Genomic DNA, 19832 nt, shown 5'->3' with positions numbered 1-19832 from the left:
AGAATGTATTGTATTAACCGTCATAAATAACTACCATTTCAGTACTATCCATGAGCCAGGCATTTTGCCAAATGCCTTATCCTTAGCAAAATATCAAACATATCCTGCTACCTAGTAGGTATTCAGTAAATGTTTTATGCCCTCTTTGCTTTTATCAAGCCTATACATGCCAAAGTAAGCTAATGATTAAGCAGTTGTGAGGGGGATAATATAGAAGATCAGTTTTTAAATGATCATTGATGTTTTCAAAGTGCTCTTTCACACACAGTTGTCTAGTTAGTTTATTTATGCAATTCGGTATTCTACTGACCTAATTTCGACATAAGGGAAAATGAAGCTAGGAATAAAGAAAGAGTAATTCCAGCACTTTGGAAGGCTGAGGGAGGAGGATTGTCAAATTTAAGCCTAGCCTGGGCCACTTAGTAACAAAGACCCTAAAAGGGGGGGTTGGGGGATGGGGAATATAGCTAAGAGAGAGAGCCCGGAACTAGTGCAGTGAGGAGAGGAGGGAGGGAGGGAAGGAGGGAGAGAGAGCAAGTGGGAGAGAGAGGGATAAAGAAAAGGTATTCATACAGGTCCAACTCTTCTTTCTTTTGCCAGGTATTTGTGAACTTTGCCAAGGACCAAAGTGACGATGACCACTTGAAAGACCTGTCATTACACAAAAATCAGACAGTAGTGGATGTTGCAGTTCTTACGTCTTTTCTGCAGGATGAGAAAGTGAAAGAAAGCTATGTATGAAGAGTCCTGTTTACACAGGGAGGCTGAAAGTGAGGAGGAACCAGATCTTCCTTTGCACCATGTAAAGTGCTCCAGAGGAAAAAGCTGGAAGATTTTGTGTGAAGAAGTAAACTGGATACTGTACTGATGCTATTCAATGCAATGCAATTCAATGCAATGAAAACAAATTCCATTACAGGGGCAGTGCCTTTGTAGCCTATGACTTGTATGGCTCTCTAGTGCAAAAGACTTGAATTTAGTTTATTACCTTGTATCTATGTGAAGCTCTAGTACGGAACCCAGTGGACATACGGGTTTGAAGTCATATTTTTTTGTTCCTGTGTATTCTCACTGGGATTGCAACAATAATTCATCAAATAATCATGGCCAGTGATTATAAAAATCAAAAGGTATGTACATTCTCACCCATCGAGACCTGTCATGCCAGGAGACTGGTTTCCTCATGACACATCCATTGCTGGCAATGAGTGTGCCAGAACTACTAGTGCCAAGTTGCTCAGAAAGTCTGAGGCACCATGGTGTGTCACAGCACTTTTCGTGAAAGCTGCTCTGCTTGGAATTCATCAACATCATTAAATATCAGGTGACGAAGTGGTGCCTTGTGTGGCCATGGTCCTGCTTTGACTCCCTTTTGGTGAGCTGTTTCGGTGGCTGTAACATGCAAAGCATGGATATGTCTAGACACGGGAAACCTGGTTGTATTCATTGTTGTGTTGGTCCGTGCTTGCAGCCATGTTCGTCCCAGGCCATATTTCTGGGACTTTTTAAATACACTTCAGTCCCGGTAAGTAGCAGATCAGCAGCTATTCTGCTGGAATGAAAGAGACAGGACAGTGTATTCCAATTTAGGGAGCCTATGCCCATTTGTCCTGATTATCTGCTAACACGGTACATCTCAAGATCTTTGTTGTTTGACACAAGTGTAATATTATTTCAGGTTTTTAAAAATTAATCTAGAAAACAACAAGTAGAGTTGTATGTTGTCAGAAATCTTTGTATTATTAATGCCATTGGGGATTTTAAATTGTATCAGTGACTTCTGAAACCTTAGAGTGGCATCTTTGTAGAACCCCGTGGTATAGCGGAGTATGGCCACGTGGCCTCACTAGCTTTTATATTCCTCATAGATTTGCAGATAGCACATCTTATTTGTGCCTGGTGACTAGGAAACAATATGGTGTCAAAGATCTCATGACATTGTATTTGGGCTTCTTTAAGATCTTGTAGAAAACTCAATTTCATTTCATCAATCAAGTATTTTTTATTGTATTCTCTAGCAGAGTGAGTATGTGTATGTGGCATGGGGAGAAATTAAGTCTCACTAAATTTCCTGTGCCATGTTATTCAGCTGACTTGTTTACAAATATAAGTGGTTTTGTTGTGGTCCTGAGGGCTCAATGAAAGAATATTAGCCAGACTTTTTTTTTAAGTAGCAACAATGCAAAAGCCAAGAAAGGGTCACAGGCTAAACAGTAACTTTTTCAAAGGGAAAAACAGCTAGCTTGGAAACTCGTCACACTTAGAATCTTTAAATAATTGATCCTATAGAGATGTTAGAAACCCCATTAAATCTCTGACAATCTCAAATTTTTCATTTCTTCAGTCACTAACTTATCATAAAAAAATACTTCCCACTGAATATTTTTCAGACTTTTTAAACCTTGTATTAATTTTTTTAGTCAGTAAATACTTGTAAAAAACATTTCACTGATGCTTAATGTTATCTGCCTTGAGGAAAAACAACATGGGAGAACTATTTGGGGAAGTTCGAGTGATCTTGCATTATCATCACTAGTTCTAACCACTTTTCAATATTTAAGTGTTAACCATAAAAGTATAATATTTCAAAATCATCTGTCTGTAAATTTACAGAATTTTGTTAAGTTACTGTTTTAGAAAGTAAGGTTGATATTGTTTTCTAAAATGGTAAATCATATTTGTAGTAACTATTGGCATGAAATCACTCACTTTATCCCATTTTCAGAGATACAAAATTCAAAGAATAATTTCTGATTTTTCAAAATCAAACTTCTGTTGGTTTTCTCATCTCGCTATAATCATGTTCTAATTCTTCATTATGTTAAATCCATGAGCAACTCCTTGATTAGTCTGACTTCAAGGCCATATTTCGAAGAATCAAAAAGCACTGTGAAGTATGTTGAAAAAGTACATTTCAATATAAACTTAAAAAAATTTTTTTTTTTAAGAAAAAATTACACATTGGCTTCATTGTTATTGTGTTACCTTTTCAGGGCTGTCCAAAAAGTAATTTTAACTATTTTTCTGTGTAAAACTAATTATAGTACCAACTCTACCCTCAATTAAATAAAATTTCTGTATATTCCCTGTGGAAATGTAACTGTGAGTTCTAGAACTTCTCAAAAGAAGTGTTCAAAGAGTGCTGCTTTTGCATCTTTTGGACACCTTGAAAAACTTAACTGTGAATATGAGAAATACTAAAGAAAATAGCAAGTCCTCACTATATAAATACCCAGCACAATTCATTTATTAAAAAACAAACATGCAAACCTCAAACTACTGTATTTTGATACCTGTACTGAATGCATATTCTTTGTGACTATTAAACGTTGCACATTATTCATTCACTGTATGGTAATCATTGACTAAAGGGATTTGTCTATGGGATTTCTCATGGTTGTATATATCAGGTAAAAATTTTCCAAAGAGCCATGTGTCATATAGCAGTAAACCACTTTGATACTGAGATATTAATTTGTACTTTTGTTACTATTTACTAGTAATAATGTAATACTACAGTAAGACTGTTAATTCTTTTCAAAATTGTTGCATCCCTTTTTATAGAATGTTTATAGTTCTGTAAATATTAGTTATGCTATTATCCTTTCTTATACCCTAGGATGAAGCTGTTTTTGTGCTTTTTTCTTCATTGTTGGCCCTTCATTCCAAGCACTTTATGCTGTCTGTGATGAATCTATTTTTGCACTGGAATATCTGAGAATTGCAAAACTAGACAAAAGTTTCACAATAGATTTCTAAGTTAAATCATTTTCATTAAAAAAGAAAAAAACAAAAATATTTGTATTGTTAATAACTTTATATGATGTATTAAAGGCATATTTCTATGTTGTAATGAGTCACAAAATAAAGCTGTGACAGTTCTATTGGTCTAAACAAATTTACTTTTGTATGTTTGTAGCACCACCTACTGTTAAAGTATAATAAAGCCATCACAAAAGTAAATAGTAGGGGATAAGTCAAGTCAAGATTTTAGAAGAGGTTCAAATGCCCTATTAATCCAAAAAGATAACTTGGGGCTAGTTGAAAATAAAGAAAAGGATATCAGTTGAGATACTCAGTAACTGGTATTTAAAAAGTTTAAGAGGTTTTTAGATTATTCTACATAATGATTAAGCTGCAGAAATATCTGAAATTGCTATTGCTAAGCTTATTTAATAAAAGCTTCTGTTGGTTTTGAGGAGGATAGAAAGTTTGCCTTTGGTGCCCTTTTGTTTATTCAACCAAAAATACAAGGACACTGTGGCACATATTGATTGGGGGTGATGGCAAGAGTAAACGTGCACAAAAAGTAGAGAATATGGGTAGGGAAATGATACTGAGACAAATGGAGATTTGGTTTTTGTTGCTGGGATGGAACTCAGGCCCTTGTACTTGCAAGGCAGGCGCAGAACCACTGAGCCAAATCCCCAGCCTTGTTCTCCTGTATTGTCATGCAGTCTACACACTTGCTGGGTTTTTTTTTTTTTTTGAGACAAGGTCTCCATATGTAGTTCAGGTGGCCTTGAACTCACTGTGCAACACAGACAGGCCTCAAGCTCATAGTGATCCTCCTGCCTCAGCCTCCTGAGTACTAAGATCACAGGCATGTGCCACCATGGCTGGCTCATGATGAGCTGCTTTGATGAAACAACGTGGTTGTGCTTTTCATGGCTCACTAAACATCAGTGTCAGAAAATGACCTCTGCTTGTCTCAGTATTTAAGATCCCCTATTAAGCAGTTCTTTTTTTGGCAGTACAAGAGTCCTGGTTCTATAGTGATCTCTTTAGAATTGTAGTAACATGTAGTAAGCTATCCTGCTGGGGTACAGACTGAAATTTGTGTGTGGAAGTTTCTCAACTTTTGAGTGGGCCTGGATGCCCAATCAGTGTCACCATCATGCCCTCATGCTCCCCCTGAAGTTCCTATTAAGTGGCTTTAATGAAATGACAGAAAACTGGGTATCACAAGAGGGGAAAACTGTTGAAAAATGGTAGTTAATTTAGGCTACCCATGAATCTTGACCAAAACATTCTTCTATTTAAAGAAAAGCCTGTAGGAACTTTCCTAGATTCACAAAACTGGATCCTTTGTGGTGCTGATACATCCAGTTTGAAAACAAGTGTTGAGAAAATTAGCAACTGCTTTCAAGTTTTCACTGTTTTGTCAGACACTTCTAGTTCAGGTCCTGGCACTTCCAAGGCAGGCAGTGGAACCACTGAGCTAAATCCCCAGCCCAACAGACACTTCATTTAATCCTCAATTGCTATCTGCCTTATAAATTAATGTAGTACCATTTTTTACATAGGGATAAATTGTAGCTCTGAGCATAAGAAATTTGTCCAAAGTTACAAGGCTAAATGACAGGAATCTTTTTATTGGAAGTTAGGTGTCAGTTAAAATAGTGCTTGTAAATTCTAGTTACCAAAATTCATTAATACAACAAATGTTTATTGAATTTTGTGTGCTGGATGCTATTCTAGGCTCTGGGGATGCAATGTTTTGGAAAACAGAATGCCTGTTTTAATGAACTTATATTATGGTAGAGAATTTAGCCAGCAACCAGTGATATGGAAAAAATAAAACGTAGTAATAGAATAATGGTGGTGAGGAGTCAGAAACACTTGTCTGAGAGGACATTTAAGTTCAGATCCAAAATAAGCAGTAAACGTATTTGAAAATGGGTGGCAAGAATATTGCTCAAAGAATGCTTATTGCAAAAATCTCAAGTGGAAAATGCTTTGTTGAGGGGGAGAAAAGAGAATTCCCAAATCTACAAGCACTATTAGCCTGTCCTCTGTGAGTTATGACATAGGATTTAGAACTACCCCAGACCAGTCGCATAGCTGTTTCTCTTCCTGGGAGTACAATACAAATACCTTCATAGTCAGCAATTTATAACCCACAGGCAATAGTACCGCTTTTACTTATTGATAGCACTCATAGCAATAACTTCCACTGACCATTTACGGTGTATTTATACAGGATGGTGAAGGACTTCCAATGACAGTCATGTAATCTCCTGTTGATGGAGGATGCTATGAGGCGTGGAAGTATAATGGACTATTGTTTATAAAAATTCAAACATCTTGTTTAGTCTGTTTTTGTTACAATAACAAAATACTGGTGTCTGGGTTATATATAATGAAATGAGGTATTATACAAAATAATTTTGGTTGTTAACCTGAATGGACTGAGAGACTCCTAGAAAGATGACTGGATTGTGAGAACACTTACCTCAGCAATGGTTTAACACATTGAGTTTGTAGCTCAATGGGTTATTAGGTCATGGGACTTAGCTGGAGATACTGGATCATGGGAGTGTGACTTTGGGGACTAGATCTCCTGCCTGACCCCTTCCTCTCAGGCTCTCCCTCTGCTATTTCCTGGATGCCATGAGTTAAGCAGCATTCTTCTACCGTTTCCTTTTATCATTATGTCTCTGCCCTTGAGCCAACTTGCCATGGACTGACACCTCTGAAACTGTGAGCCCCCACCCCCAAAATAACCACGATCAAAACAAAATCTTAAAAAACAAAAATCCCTCTCTTAAGTTGTGGATGCTAGGTATTTTGTCCTGGTGATGAAAATCCAATATAGGTATATTTAGCTCATAGTTTTAAGAGGCTGAAAATACAAGATCAGTGACTCCATTGGTTCAGCTTTAGTGAGAACCTCATGGCAGAGGGCATCAGGCCAAGAGTATGTGTAAGAGAAAGAAATTAAATGAAAAAACAGGAAGTCAGAGAGTTAGGGGTCTAACAGCTCTTTCTCAAGGAAACCAATAAGGTTACCAAGAAAACTATAATAAACTCTTCTGAAGATGGCACCACCAGTGACCTAACTACCTGGGACCAATCTTTCATTAAATTAATCTCTGGGGTACCCACTCAAACTATGTCTAAATGATAGCATATTTCATATGTCAATTCAACAAAAACTTACCGAGGGTTTACCAAGTGCCAGGCACTGGTGATACTACAATAATTAAAACAAAAACCCCTGCTCCCATGAATTTTAGTTTCTAGTAGCAAGAGATGTACAATAATAGGCCATACCTAAGTAAAATATTAATTATGGTGTAAGTGACATAGAGAAAAATAACGGGATAGGGATAGTGTCTTAGTCGGTTTAGGCTGGTAGAACAGGCATAATTCTCACAATTGTAGAGGCTGAGGATTCTGAGATCAGGGTGCCAGCATTGGTTCTGGTGAGGGCTTTCTTTCTAGTTTGCTCATATGGCAAAGACCAAAAGAGAACTAAGACTCTTTGTCCAATTATAAGAATACCAATTCTATCATAGGAGCTCCTCCTCCCCACCTAAGCCTAATTATTTCCCAAAGGCCCCACCTCCAAATACCTTTACATTGGGGATTAATACTTCAATATATGAATTGGGGGTGGGGGAGGGAGGAGCATCCAATCTACAGCAAATAGGGCTGCCATGGGAGAGGACTAAAATTTTAAATAAGGATGTCAGGGAAAGCTTCATGGTGCTCTCAAGAAAGTGGGTAAAGGGGATGAAGGGAGGGCAGGGGGAAAAAACAAGAACCCAGATATATCATGTAAAGGTACAAGATCCCAATGATAAATGTAACTGTATTGTTTGTTTGTTTTAAATGTACCAATAAACTTAATGGAAAGAAAAAAAGGTGGGGGGATGATTCATGAGTATCCACGTCTAAGGGGGAACATTCTATACACAAGATAACATTAATGGGTCAAAGAAAATCCTCTTAGGCCATAGCTGGTGCTGAGGAGGAGAACTAGATAAGGTAAAAGGTAACAAGAAGGAAGATTATGTAATGTCTGTGAGGTCACCGTGAAGGGCTTTGGATACTTACTACAAATGAGATAAGAAGGTACTGGGCTGGGAAGCGGTGAGCAAGAGTAACACGATCTGGCTTCAGTGTTTTGTCATCTGGCTGCTGTGCTACCCTTGATGGGAGCCAGGGCTGGAGATCAGAGCCTTTTCTAAAAATCCAGATGATGACTGGCTTGAGCCAGAATGGTGGCTGCAGAGATGAGACACAATCAGATTCTAGATATTTGGAATTTGCTGACAGACACATAATGGAAGAGAAAAGAAGGCAATGAGAATGAGTTTGAAGTTTGTGACCTAAGCAGATGGAAAACTAGAGTTGCCATTAACAGAGATAGGGTTTCTGGGTAAAGATCAAGAGCTCAGTTTTAGACAAGTGATGTTTCTAATAGATAAAATTCGGGTGAAGGTACTAGGACAGCACTGGGATAAGGCTGGAATTCAGGGAAGAGGTATGAACTAGAGGGGCTGACAGTATACAGATGCTATTTCCAGCCATGAAACAAGGAAATGATACAGAGAATGAGTATAAATAGAACAGAAAGAGGTCCAAGAAATATTATATCAGAGGTTAAAGAGACAAGAGACAAGGTGGAGACTAGAAGATGCTTGTGAGGGAAAAAAAAAAAAAACTAAAGTAGTACTGTATTTCTAATTGCTAATAAATCAAGTAAAGTGAGCACTGGGAAGTGAGTTCTATGAGTGATTTGGATGGTATGGTGTTCAGAGAATGTTTAAGAGGGAATGGACAAAATGGAGGCAGAAGTCTGGACATCTCATTTGATGGGTACCTTATTTGAGTCATGTAAAATGAAAAAAGTGAGGCCGGTAGTTTTTCTTTTTAAAAATATGAGTACATAATAGCATATCTGTATGCTGAGGAGAAGGGCTCAGCTGAGGGGAAAATGTAGCTCCTGTAGACAGAAAAACTGCTAGAGCCACACCTCTCAGCACGTGTGTATACAAGGGAGGAGTTTGCCTTTGCTCAGAGCATGGACTGTTCGGAACAGGAGGAGAAAAGGTAGCAAAGCCATGAGACAGAGGAAGTAGACAGAGAACAGATCCTAAAGTGTGGGGGGATGAAGAGGCTAAGTAAATTAGCATACCCAACCCGACCTACTATCAGGGTCTAATAAAATGCAAGAGGCAAAGAATAGGTCCTTAACCAAAGGGGCCAGAACTGGAGGAAATGAAATGCAAATCAAACAGCAGACTTCAATGGCCTACCTGCAACCAAGAGCATCCCTGCTTTCTGTGTAAAACACTGTATAAAAAGTCAGTGGACCTAAACATATATGGTGTCAGCCTTACGGAACATCCCTTTCAGACACCTGTGAGCCTCTCTTTTATTCTTTCTAATAAGCATGCATTTGGCCATTCCCCACCACTTGCTGTTTACTCTTTTGATGGCTTCAATCTTCACTGCCCTAAAACAAGGTCTTGAGAGCTATAGGGCTCAAGTTACAGTGTAGGGCACATGAACTTGGCTTCAGAAAGTGATATGGAGGTGGAACCTTGTACAAAGTCTTCTGATTGTTTTTATTCCAATAACAGAATGAAAATGGGAACACGTGTTGAGTCATCTAAGAGACTGGAAGAATAAATGAAAGACAAAAAAGTACAATACTACTAAGATAGCAAGGTGTATGTATAAATTATTTTCATCTTCAAAATAGATTTGTTGGAAGCAAATCTCTGTTATTTTATTAGAAGTCAAAATCCAGGGCCAGGGATTTAGCTCAGTGGTTCTGCTGCCTGACTTGCAAAAAAGCGCAAGGTCCTAAATTCAATGCCCAGTATTAAAAAAAAAAAAAAAGTCAAAATCCAGTTGGAGCTAAGTATATGAATAGGTATAAGATTTAAACTAAGTGGCCCTATTTTGGCTTAAACCAGGGAAATCCTTAAGATAACTGAATGTATTCATTACAAAGATAAAAGTGGCAGCCTTCTCTTCACCTGATGCTTTATTATAGTATGGATCAAAGACAACAGATGATCATAGTCCTACAATACTACAATATTCTGCAGCAAAATGTTCAAATATCTTCTGTTTTAGTTTCAAGTTAACTTTGAAATTTTAACTTTAATTCTTTAATTGATAACATGTATATATTAATATCCACTGTGTATCAAGCCTCCAAATTTCACACAAATGTGACATGTATTCCTTTGAACTATGCATGGAAAATACTGAGAGGAATGTATCTCTATAAGATGTCACTGTCTGCCTTTCCTGAATAACATCTCACGTTGTATAATAGTGCACATAAAATAAAGAGCATCTATAGCCTGATAAAAGAGGAAACCATATTTCTATTTTCAAAATTTCCATTGAAAGCTAGTTCATAATTTACTACAGTATTTTACACTAACAATATATTTTAGAAGTACAAAACAATATAGCCACAAATATAGACTATCACGAGAGCCTGGAGTAGCAAGCCTTATTTTAGAAAAGTAAAGGTATCAGATAAAATGGAAATTAAAGATGTTTCAAGGAAAACCCTTGGACATCTATGGAAGTACTTAAAGAAATCCTCTTTCTGGGGTTACCAGAATGCTATTTTCATGATGTTACTTAACATTTATAATAAAGATGACAGATTACTACTATGTGTCTACCCTATAGCAACACAGTAAGGCCTCCAGAGTGAAGGATATAAATATAAAACACACGTTTAAAAATCAAAATGGATAAGGAGGCTTTTATTGTGGCAAGCATTTGCATAATCATAAAGATCTCTTTAAAACAAATAAATTTCTCACGATCTTTGTGAGGGACCCAAGGTGAAGTCAACATTAATAAGATTAATATAATGAACATATTTCAGCATATAACCCAACAATTCTTCTCTAGATTTTTAGTGCTGTGACATAATTACATTATTTTCCAAGTCAAAATGACCTAATGTGAAAACCATGATTAATACAGATGACAGAAGTAATACTGCACTTTTCAAAAGTAAAGAAATATACTTGTATTTTTACAAACCCCATTTGATGTCACAAAGTAAACTTTACCAGGAAAAATATCTCAGAAAAACAAACAATAAAAAGATAGTATATATAACTGATTTAGAAATATATATTGTAAGGCAAGGAAATATAAAATCATTATGTGAATATAAGAAAATACTAGAGCACAGAGCTGTCAAAATACAGAAGATATTCATTGAGAAATGAATGAAAAATCAAGATCATTAAGTAGTGACAACTATTTCTAATGTATAATTGATACTAAAATCCATAGGGAAAATGAACACAACTATTTTCTTAAGTGATAGTGACAAATTACAGAGGTCATTTTAAAATTGTGAGGACCACAGTGAATTAACTTACCACCTCCTTCAAATAAGAGTGAGAATAATTTTCTTGGGAAAATTTAAGCATCATTAGCAGACACATCCTACACCATTGAATGAAATGCTTGATATTTTCAGTACCAACTACTTCAAAGGTGAAAACGATGTAGGAATCAGAAGCATATTCTGCTGAGACTCGAGGTAGTTGACACTTTCCCGGACTGGAAAAACATTTCACAAGTAGGTATATAATGTTATTAACAATTTAATCAAGTTTGTTCTAAAAATAATCCATGCCAAGAGAAACAGCTTACCAGCCGCCACAACTCTGGGATCCTCATGAGACTGATGCCTCCCAGCTGCACGACTGTCAGCACTCTCATGCCACCAAAGAACATGAACTGCGGAAAAACTGTATGTTAGTCTTGTATTTGTTTTTTTATAGTGGTTTTTTAGTGTTACTTTAAAAATATATAATATTTCACAAGAGTCAGAGATTTGGAATAGTAATTTATACATTAATCAATCAAACTGGAAACAGGAGGCTGAAGAAAGGGAAGTAAAGTAACATTAAGGACCACAGTTAAAACTAGACCCAGGCTGGGGATTTATCTCAATAGCACATCACCTGCCTCACAAACATAGGGTCCTGAGTTTGATACCCAGTATCAGGAAAAAAAGAAAAAAAGGAAAAAGACTAGGCCCATGTCACATGCATTCCTACATTTTATTTTAAAAGGTAGATCATACTAAATTGTGCTTACATAAAAAATTTAGACACAAAGTAGAAACTAAAAATTAGTATCCTCTTAACTGCCAAGGTAAACTCTGTTAATATATATCTCCATTTTAAGAAACGAGTAAACCAAATAAGTCATTATATATTACACTTATAAAATGAAAAATTAATGGCAATAAAGTATGTAAATGATATTTTTAGAATTAAATTTGTTGATACATTAAAAACAAAAACTACACATTAACAGGGTACCATGTGATGTTAATTTTATTTAATGGCTCTAAGAATTTTTTCTTATTTAATTCATTTTTCCAAATCTTTACTGTTAATTATTTAGAGTACCATAAATACTGCAGTATTCCATAAAATAGTCAAATAGATGTTCTTGTACATAACTTACATAGTTTTGTAATTAGAATTTGCTGGTAGCTGTAAAGATTTTGGAAAATACATGGAGAAAGTAAGAACAATTTCTATTTTATCACCTCAAAAGGATCACTTTTTCATTTTGGTGTTTCAAATCAAAATTGATATATATGAAATATATATAAAATTGATGATATTTACTTTTATTTATGTATTTACATTCACACAGCATATATGCTTATGTTCATTCAATAAGATACAGGATGTATACAATGTATATGCATTTCTACTTCTGCATTGTGAGTATATTTATTATATAAATAGGGTCATATCATGTTGTTACTAGTATTTCCTTATTGTGAACAAAGCTGAAATAAACCTCATTAGAGCAGCACTCACATGGATACTTATAATAATGTTCATGACCATGACTACTAACATTTATTGGATGGTTATTATGTTTAAGATCTGGTTTTAAGCATTTTTATGTATTAACTAATTTGGTGCTCCTGTAATATAAGTGGTAGATTATTATTACCCTATTTTTATGGGTGAGGAAACTAAGGCAGAGTGGACTTTACGTAACCTACTTAAAGTCACAAAGTAATGGAACTGGGATTCAAACAGGCAATCTAAACCTATTTTCTTAATATAAACTCCTAAAATTTAAATTGAGAGAACTGAAGAGCATAGGTATTTTTATACAGTATATATACTACACACTTTCCTTCAGGAATGATGTATCAATTTATACTCTGTGTATTATCATTCTTATACATCACTGAGAATGAATTTAAGTTTAAGAAAGTTGCACACACACACATTTTCAGTAGCTTTTTTTCTTGTAAAAGCTACACATGTCCAGGGTAAGAAATTACGAGACTTAAAAAACACCTTTAATCTTACCATTCAAATGTGACTACAGTACAACATATTTTATATCCTTTCAAATTTTATTCCTGCATTAAAAAATGCATACACATACACATCTATGCATATTCCCTTCAAAATGATACTGACAAAGATGATAAAAATATGTTTTTATTTATATTGGAAAATTTTGCAAGAAAAAAATTATTCCAATAAGAAGCATATACAATAAACATATACTTAATTTTTCCCTGACCTATCTAAAACTGTAACTACATGTGGGTCTTTGCTTGATGAAAAATGGTACCTTATTATTTTAATTTGCATCTTCTTTAAAATACACTTTGTAGCTATCTATATAGCTACTTTTGCATATATTTTCTTTTGGCTTTTGAATTTCAATTATAGTTATCTGGGACATGTAGAAAATTTGAACCTTTGTATGATAAAAGCATCATGTTGACATTTTACCTTCTCCATAGTTTCTTCATTAACTTTTTGGCTTAGAAATATACTTGTAGTCTTCACCCATATTGTCACATAAATTCATTGATATTTTATTTTAATAATTTTACAAATTTATTTTTTACAATGAATTTATAATTTATTAACATTTGGTATGACAAAGACATCTAACAATTTTTGTAAATATTCTCTTTTTCATATATTTCCCAACTTGAAAAAAAAGTTTTCTCTGTATATTCTGGTTATTTTCTTTGGATATATCAGATCAAGAGCTAGGCTTTACATGGGTTAGGCTCAAGCTCTAGAAGATGCAGTAAGATTCCGTTTTCACCAAGCAAAGATCTCTATTGAGTATTCCATTAGGGAAGTTAAAAAGGCAACTGGATACAATGAATCCTTCAAATATCTTATGAGCTATTTTTAATCATTTATCTTTCTAGATGAATTTTACACACACTTTTTACAGTTTACCAAAAAGTCTCTCTGAAATTCTCACTGCAATTTTTTTCAACTTTAAGAATTAATGACTTATGGGCCGGGGATTTAGCTCAGTGGTTCTACCGCATGCCTCGCAAGTACAAGGATCTGAGTTCAATCCCCAGTACCATAAAGAAAGTTATTCTATCATCTAATGTGTCTATGCATCCATGATAGAATGTTATGAGTTTTTTTTTCTTATTGAATTTATTGGTACATTCTAGGTATACAGTACAGTTACATTCATCATTGGGATCTTGTACCTTTATATGACAGGTCTTGGTTCTCATTTTTTCATTTTTTCCTCTTACCCCTGCCCTCCCTTCACCCACTCCTCCCTTCCCTATTTACAAATACTTTACTTCCATTTTCTCCTATTTTTTTCTTTCCCCTTATTTCCTTTCCTCTACCCTTCCCATTTCCCTATATCTTTAGCCCTTTTCTTCCTATTTCACATTGTCAATTGTCTCATTAGGATCTTATGTACAATTATAGTTTTTCATACCAGAGAAACTATTTGGTATTTACATGTGTGACTTATTTATTTCACTTGAGTTTGACCTCAATATGCATCCATTTTCCTATGAATGACTCTAATTTCTCATTCTTTATGGCTGAGTAGTATTCCATTTTATAGAAAAGCCACATCTTCTTTATCCAGTTTCAGTTCCAACTGATGGGCAAATGGGCTGTTTCCAAGTTTTAGCTATTACAAACTGTGCTGCTATAAACATGGGTGTGCATATATCACTGTGGTATGATTCTTTTTGCTATGAGGTTATTACCAGCCACACATTGTTTCTAGTCTTTTTTATATCTGATAACATCTTAGTGTTAATATTCCCATGTCATTTTAATACATATAACAGTATAACCTTGCAGCACTGAGAAATGGGTATTTTTTTCCTTTGGGCTTCTCTGTTTTTAGTGTTCATAAAAATATACATTACACATTTCATTCAGAAACTATATTTCTACTCCAAGTAATATTACTTTGAGGAAAATCAAGAAAATAATACTTAGAGGAACAAAAGATGAAAAAATAATTTAAGGATCCTTCCAGTTCTTAAATTTTATTATTTTGAAAATAGTAGTAGTTCATCATTTGACATAGACTCCATAAAGTATAACATTCTAAAAAGCTAAGATTTAAACCAGGGTTTTTAAACCTTAAAATTATACAATACAAAAAATGGCAATTGGGCTGGAGATTTAGTTCAGTGGCACTGCACCTGCCTGGCAAGCACAAGTTCCAGAGTTCAATCCCTGGTATCAAAAAAGGCAATTAAAAAATTATATAATAAAATGAAAAAACGAATCTGACCCAGGAAACATAGCAGATCACCAATATACGTAAAAGTAGAGGAAGCAGACAATTGTACCTCTGTTGAGTGCTCCATATTCTGTGTGGAAAACACCAACTAGTTTTGTGTAGCCTAGATCAACATGGGCTTTAATAGCCCTTTTAAATGCATCACCCCACAGAGCAGGGCCACCAGGTTTCATCTGAAAAGTAGCCAGTTCATAGACTCCTAGAGTAGGGAGAAAAATAATTATTTCACAAAACATATTAAAGTAATTTTTAATCAAGGTTTGTTTTTTTTTTATTTCAAGAGTACAACACTACTCTCTTTAAACATACAAGATCATCCAGATATTTATTCAGCCATACTCATTAGTTGTTCACATTAACTTTTCTTGCTTTTATGTTTAGAAAGTCTGTGTATGTTTAATGATTACTTGTGAAGCTTAAGCACAGAGAAGAAAAGGAAAAAGGACTAGAATTTATATTTAAGGTATTATCTGAAATACTTTTACTCTGTAAACTTTGCTGATGCAATTGAGAATTTATAATGCAGTGGGATTTTTGAACCATTCAAGTCTATTAAAAAGATATTAATAGGAGAAATATCTCTGATCTTGAATTTTGAGAGGAGTTATTTTATTCTCTGTATAATTTCCTTTTACAGAATTCCATTTCTAACAGGACTAGCAAGTGAACAGCTAACCTGAAGTTATATCTGAGTTTTTGAGACCAAAAAAAAAAGAGAGGGCTTTACTATTCTTAAATATCCAGGTTTATTCTTGTAAAGCTTTATACTTCTAATCTGAAGAATAAGGTGAGTGGAGATGAAAAAAAAACCTAAAGGATTAGTAGATGAGACAAGAAAAGTGAGAGAAACATACAAATTTACTAAAGAAATATGAATAATACATAGAGAACCAGGACTTGACACTGCCAGAGAAGCCAAAAATTTTGAGATAGTGCTGAGAGAGGGAAGGATAAGGAGCTCTATAAGACTTCAAATTTCTTGTAATCTAAAATACACTACGAAACTGGGAATAATAGGGGAAAATAACAAAATTTAAATTGGCCTATAGTTTTCTAATCTGATCTTTGCTTTAAAAGTTTATTTATTTATTTATTTTTGGTACTGGGGATCGAACTCCCAGACCTTGTGCTTAGGAGGCAGGTGGCAGAGCCACTCAGCTAAATCCCTGGTAATAGTTTAAATCAGCATTTGTTTGTTTGTTTGTTTTTTGGTACCAGGCCCTTTTGTTTGCGAGCAGGCGGCAGAACCACTGAGCCAAATTCTGGGCCCTAAATTAGCAATTTTCAAATTGAGAAATAAGAAAAAGAAAGATACAAAAGTTGTGCTACATTAATATAGCTTAGCAGATAATTCATTCATCCCAAACAGTTTTATCAACAAAGATGTACTTAATAGTTTAAGGTTAATAATTTTTTGGAAATATTCTCTCTTTAAATGTTCATGGCATTTTAAAATTATGAATGTCATACATTGCCCTTACCTACCCACACATGGAACCCCATCCCAAAGCATAATTTCTCACGCTTCCCTGAGCAGATAAGACTTCTTCTATAACATAACATAAGTAAGTTTAACAATCAAAAATCTCAGTATAGGAAATGTCTCCATTAATTCATTCTTATATTTTAAGGATAAGCTAAGAGCTTCGATTTACTCTTATATCCACAATCATACCATGTTGCTATATAAAACAAAGAAAGATTTTTGTTTTTTCCACTAGTATAGTACTTTGATTTTTATTATTTGAGATCCTTAGCACCGTATTCATCAAAACAAAGGAAGACCTACCTTCTTTTGCAGGCCTTTCTATTTGGCACCATGGGACCAGATAAGTAATCTCACTCTCTTGTTTATCAATGAGAGCCAAATTAGGAATGAGGAACTGTTCTTGCCATTCCTTATCTTTGGCCACTGCTTTCCGGACTGCAGTTCGATGAGCAAAATTATCTATGGCAGAAAAGAATTAAGAAAAATTTAATTTAAAATCACCTATATATACTTTTCTAGATTCTATGCAAATCAGCAAACATTTATCCATAGCACACAGGAACATCGTTATGCTTTTGGAAATGCCAACATGAAGAGATATGACATTTGCTCTCAAGTTGCTCATGGTTGCAAATGGAACAGAAATGCAAAAGACAACTGTAAAGTCCTAGAATGGGCTTTATAGGTTCTACCACTGTACAGAGGTAACTGTGAGGTAGGTAATTGTACTTTTCTGTTTTAGCTTCTTATTCTGTGAAATGAAGATAATAATATCATATAGACCTCCAGGTTTGCTGTTAAGGATCTTTGAATATCTTTAAACCCTGATAGGGACTATTAAGTTTGGACACTGGTATAACAATGATTAAGTTTGGACACTGGTATAACAATGGAACTTGTTTTTTTTAGAGATATGTGAGCTTTAATATGGGAAAACCTTTTTCTGATTCCTTTCCTTTTATGATCCTAGAACAGTGTTAACGCCTAAAAAGAAACAAGGGTGCTCTCTAATCATAAAAGTATTAAGTCCCAAAGTTGAGTCTTAAAAGTTAACTCTCAACTTCCATTACCTAACGATCCCAAACATTTGAATTATGTCTACTAAGATGCTGGTCTCCAGCCCCATCTTTGTTAATAAGAAACAAAACTTTGCTAAGAAGAAACACTGGGTAAGGTGGCCCATGCCTGTAATCCTAACACTCAGGAAACTGAGACATGAGGATCAGTTTTCAGACCATCCTGGGCTATATAGCAAGTTGAAGGTTTATCTGAACTATGTAATAAGATCCTACCACAAAACAAAGTAGAAAAAAAAGATAGTTTTTTGTTTTGTTTTGTTATCTTAATCTAACTGAGGACTTGTAAGTACTACTTCAAATTTTTCAGAAACCATCTTTCCAGTAAACCATTCTAAAATTTTTCTGAGAATTAGTCTATTTCATCATGTTATAATTTCATACATGAGACTACAAGTTCCCACCCATAATAACTTTAAGAGTTTGAGCAGTGTCCTCAGAGATGGACAACTGTATGTAATTTACACTCAAGAAGTAAGTCTCATGTAACACGCAGCAGAATCAATACTGTACTGAATACTTAATTGGGATGACTCATACCGTACTTCCAAATATGAAATGCTTTGTTCATTCTGCCTCCAAATTCTACATTCCAACATCCAAGCAATTCAGAGTGAGCTGTCCGAAGATGAACATATTTCTTAAAATTTTCCAGGAACGCATTCATTTTTGAGGGTTTAAGATAATAGGTACGGAATTCATAAAATGTTCCATCATTTTGCCTGGGGCCTGAAGCAAAAGATGAGTACACCTGAAGACAGTACAAAGCAAATTTAAATATTTGGGGGAAGATAGGATTTATTATGTTATAAGCAAATCTGAGTGTGGCAACAACTGGCACATAAGTCATCTTGTTTGCTGTTCTCCTGTCAATTCTCCACAGAATTGTTTCTGTAGAGATAGCAGTAAAGAAAACTACTCAAATATATTTATTGAATCGCTACTGTTTCCTACCACGGGTTGATCTTCAGCCACTTTTAGTGAGAATCTATTCACATGAAAGCCCTGGAATTTATATTCCTTAACCTGACAACTGCAATTAGCATTCTCCTAAGTTTACACAGTCAAAACTTAATAACCAAATTTTTATTAGCCAATAACATATGTGCTTAAATGATGCATATGGAACTTTACTAATTCTGCATCATGTCTTGGCAGACACGATGAAACATATTTACCAGTAGAACTTTTTTTTAAGTTCTTAAAAACCAGAAATTATTGTGTCAAAGTATTTCTTATTCACTTAAGTACATCACTGGTCAAAGATAGGACTGCAATGTAACAAATGCAATTGGGCGCTACGTGCTATTCAACTGCTCCGTAAAAGTGGTGGGCTGTATTGGCGCTTCAGGTGTGGCAAGCAGCTGTCGGACCAGACTCCACCTACTTTCAGGTGGACTGGTCTAGAGGAGCCACCCAAACAGAACGCCAGGCAGCGCCCGGGCCCTGCTACCACGTGACAAACGCTCCCGGATGAGCAGCTTCCTTCCCAGCGGCGCCTCTTCTCCTCCTCTGCGTCTCCTTTCTCACGCCCGTCCCGCCCCAGAGGTCCCCGCTCCCACCAGAACCCGGCTTGCGGCTGAGGAGCCGCGGCTGGGAGCGCTCAGGTTTTAACTCAGCCCGAGGGGAGGCAGGGCGCAGGCGTGGGGCTCGCGCGCTCCCACATGCCCCCCTCCACCCCCGCAACGCTCAGCGGCGCCTCTTCTCCTCCTCTGCGTCTCCTTTCTCACGCCCGTCCCGCCCCAGAGGTCCCCGCTCCCACCAGAACCCGGCTTGCGGCTGAGGAGCCGCGGCTGGGAGCGCTCAGGTTTTAACTCAGCCCGAGGGGAGGCAGGGCGCAGGCGTGGGGCTCGCGCGCTCCCACATGCCCCCCTCCACCCCCGCAACGCTCTTCT

At 35.9% G+C, this 19832-nt stretch overlaps 2 protein-coding genes across 3 annotated transcripts in view; one reads left to right on the top strand and one right to left on the bottom strand.

The window, feature by feature from the left end:
* Abca1 (ATP binding cassette subfamily A member 1) overlaps positions 1–2173 on the top strand; it is a 136541-nt gene extending 134368 nt beyond the window's left edge. Inside the window, exon 49 of the mRNA XM_033759198.1 lies at positions 601–2173. Within this exon, the coding sequence (XP_033615089.1) occupies positions 601–741 (141 nt within the window). The 3' untranslated portion in view covers positions 742–2173. The remainder of the gene's footprint in view (positions 1–600) is intronic.
* A 5823-nt stretch (positions 2174–7996) lies between these two features.
* LOC104855470 (protein NipSnap homolog 3A) overlaps positions 7997–19832 on the bottom strand; it is a 12200-nt gene continuing 364 nt past the window's right edge. The window contains exons 2-7 of one of the 2 annotated variants that reach the window (XR_004515416.1): positions 18478–18692; positions 17162–17320; positions 15422–15571; positions 11437–11523; positions 11160–11343; positions 7997–8013 (exon numbers count right to left, since the gene is read on the bottom strand). Coding sequence is in view for 1 of the 2 variants with exons in the window: in XM_010614325.3 (XP_010612627.1) it covers positions 11267–11343; positions 11437–11523; positions 15422–15571; positions 17162–17320; positions 18478–18690 (686 nt within the window). In the remaining variant the exon portion in view is untranslated. Of the gene's footprint in view, positions 8014–10283; positions 11344–11436; positions 11524–15421; positions 15572–17161; positions 17321–18477; positions 18693–19832 lie in introns of those variants that run through there. The other variant, XM_010614325.3, reaches the window with a different exon arrangement.

This window comes from Fukomys damarensis, unplaced genomic scaffold (assembly GCF_012274545.1).
Source record: "Fukomys damarensis isolate Sample0158 unplaced genomic scaffold, DMR_v1.0_HiC HiC_scaffold_36, whole genome shotgun sequence".
In the NCBI taxonomy this organism is placed as follows: domain Eukaryota; kingdom Metazoa; phylum Chordata; class Mammalia; order Rodentia; family Bathyergidae; genus Fukomys; species Fukomys damarensis.
The sequence above is the reverse complement of the archived record's forward strand: the minus strand, read 5'-3'. Positions and strand labels throughout refer to the sequence as shown.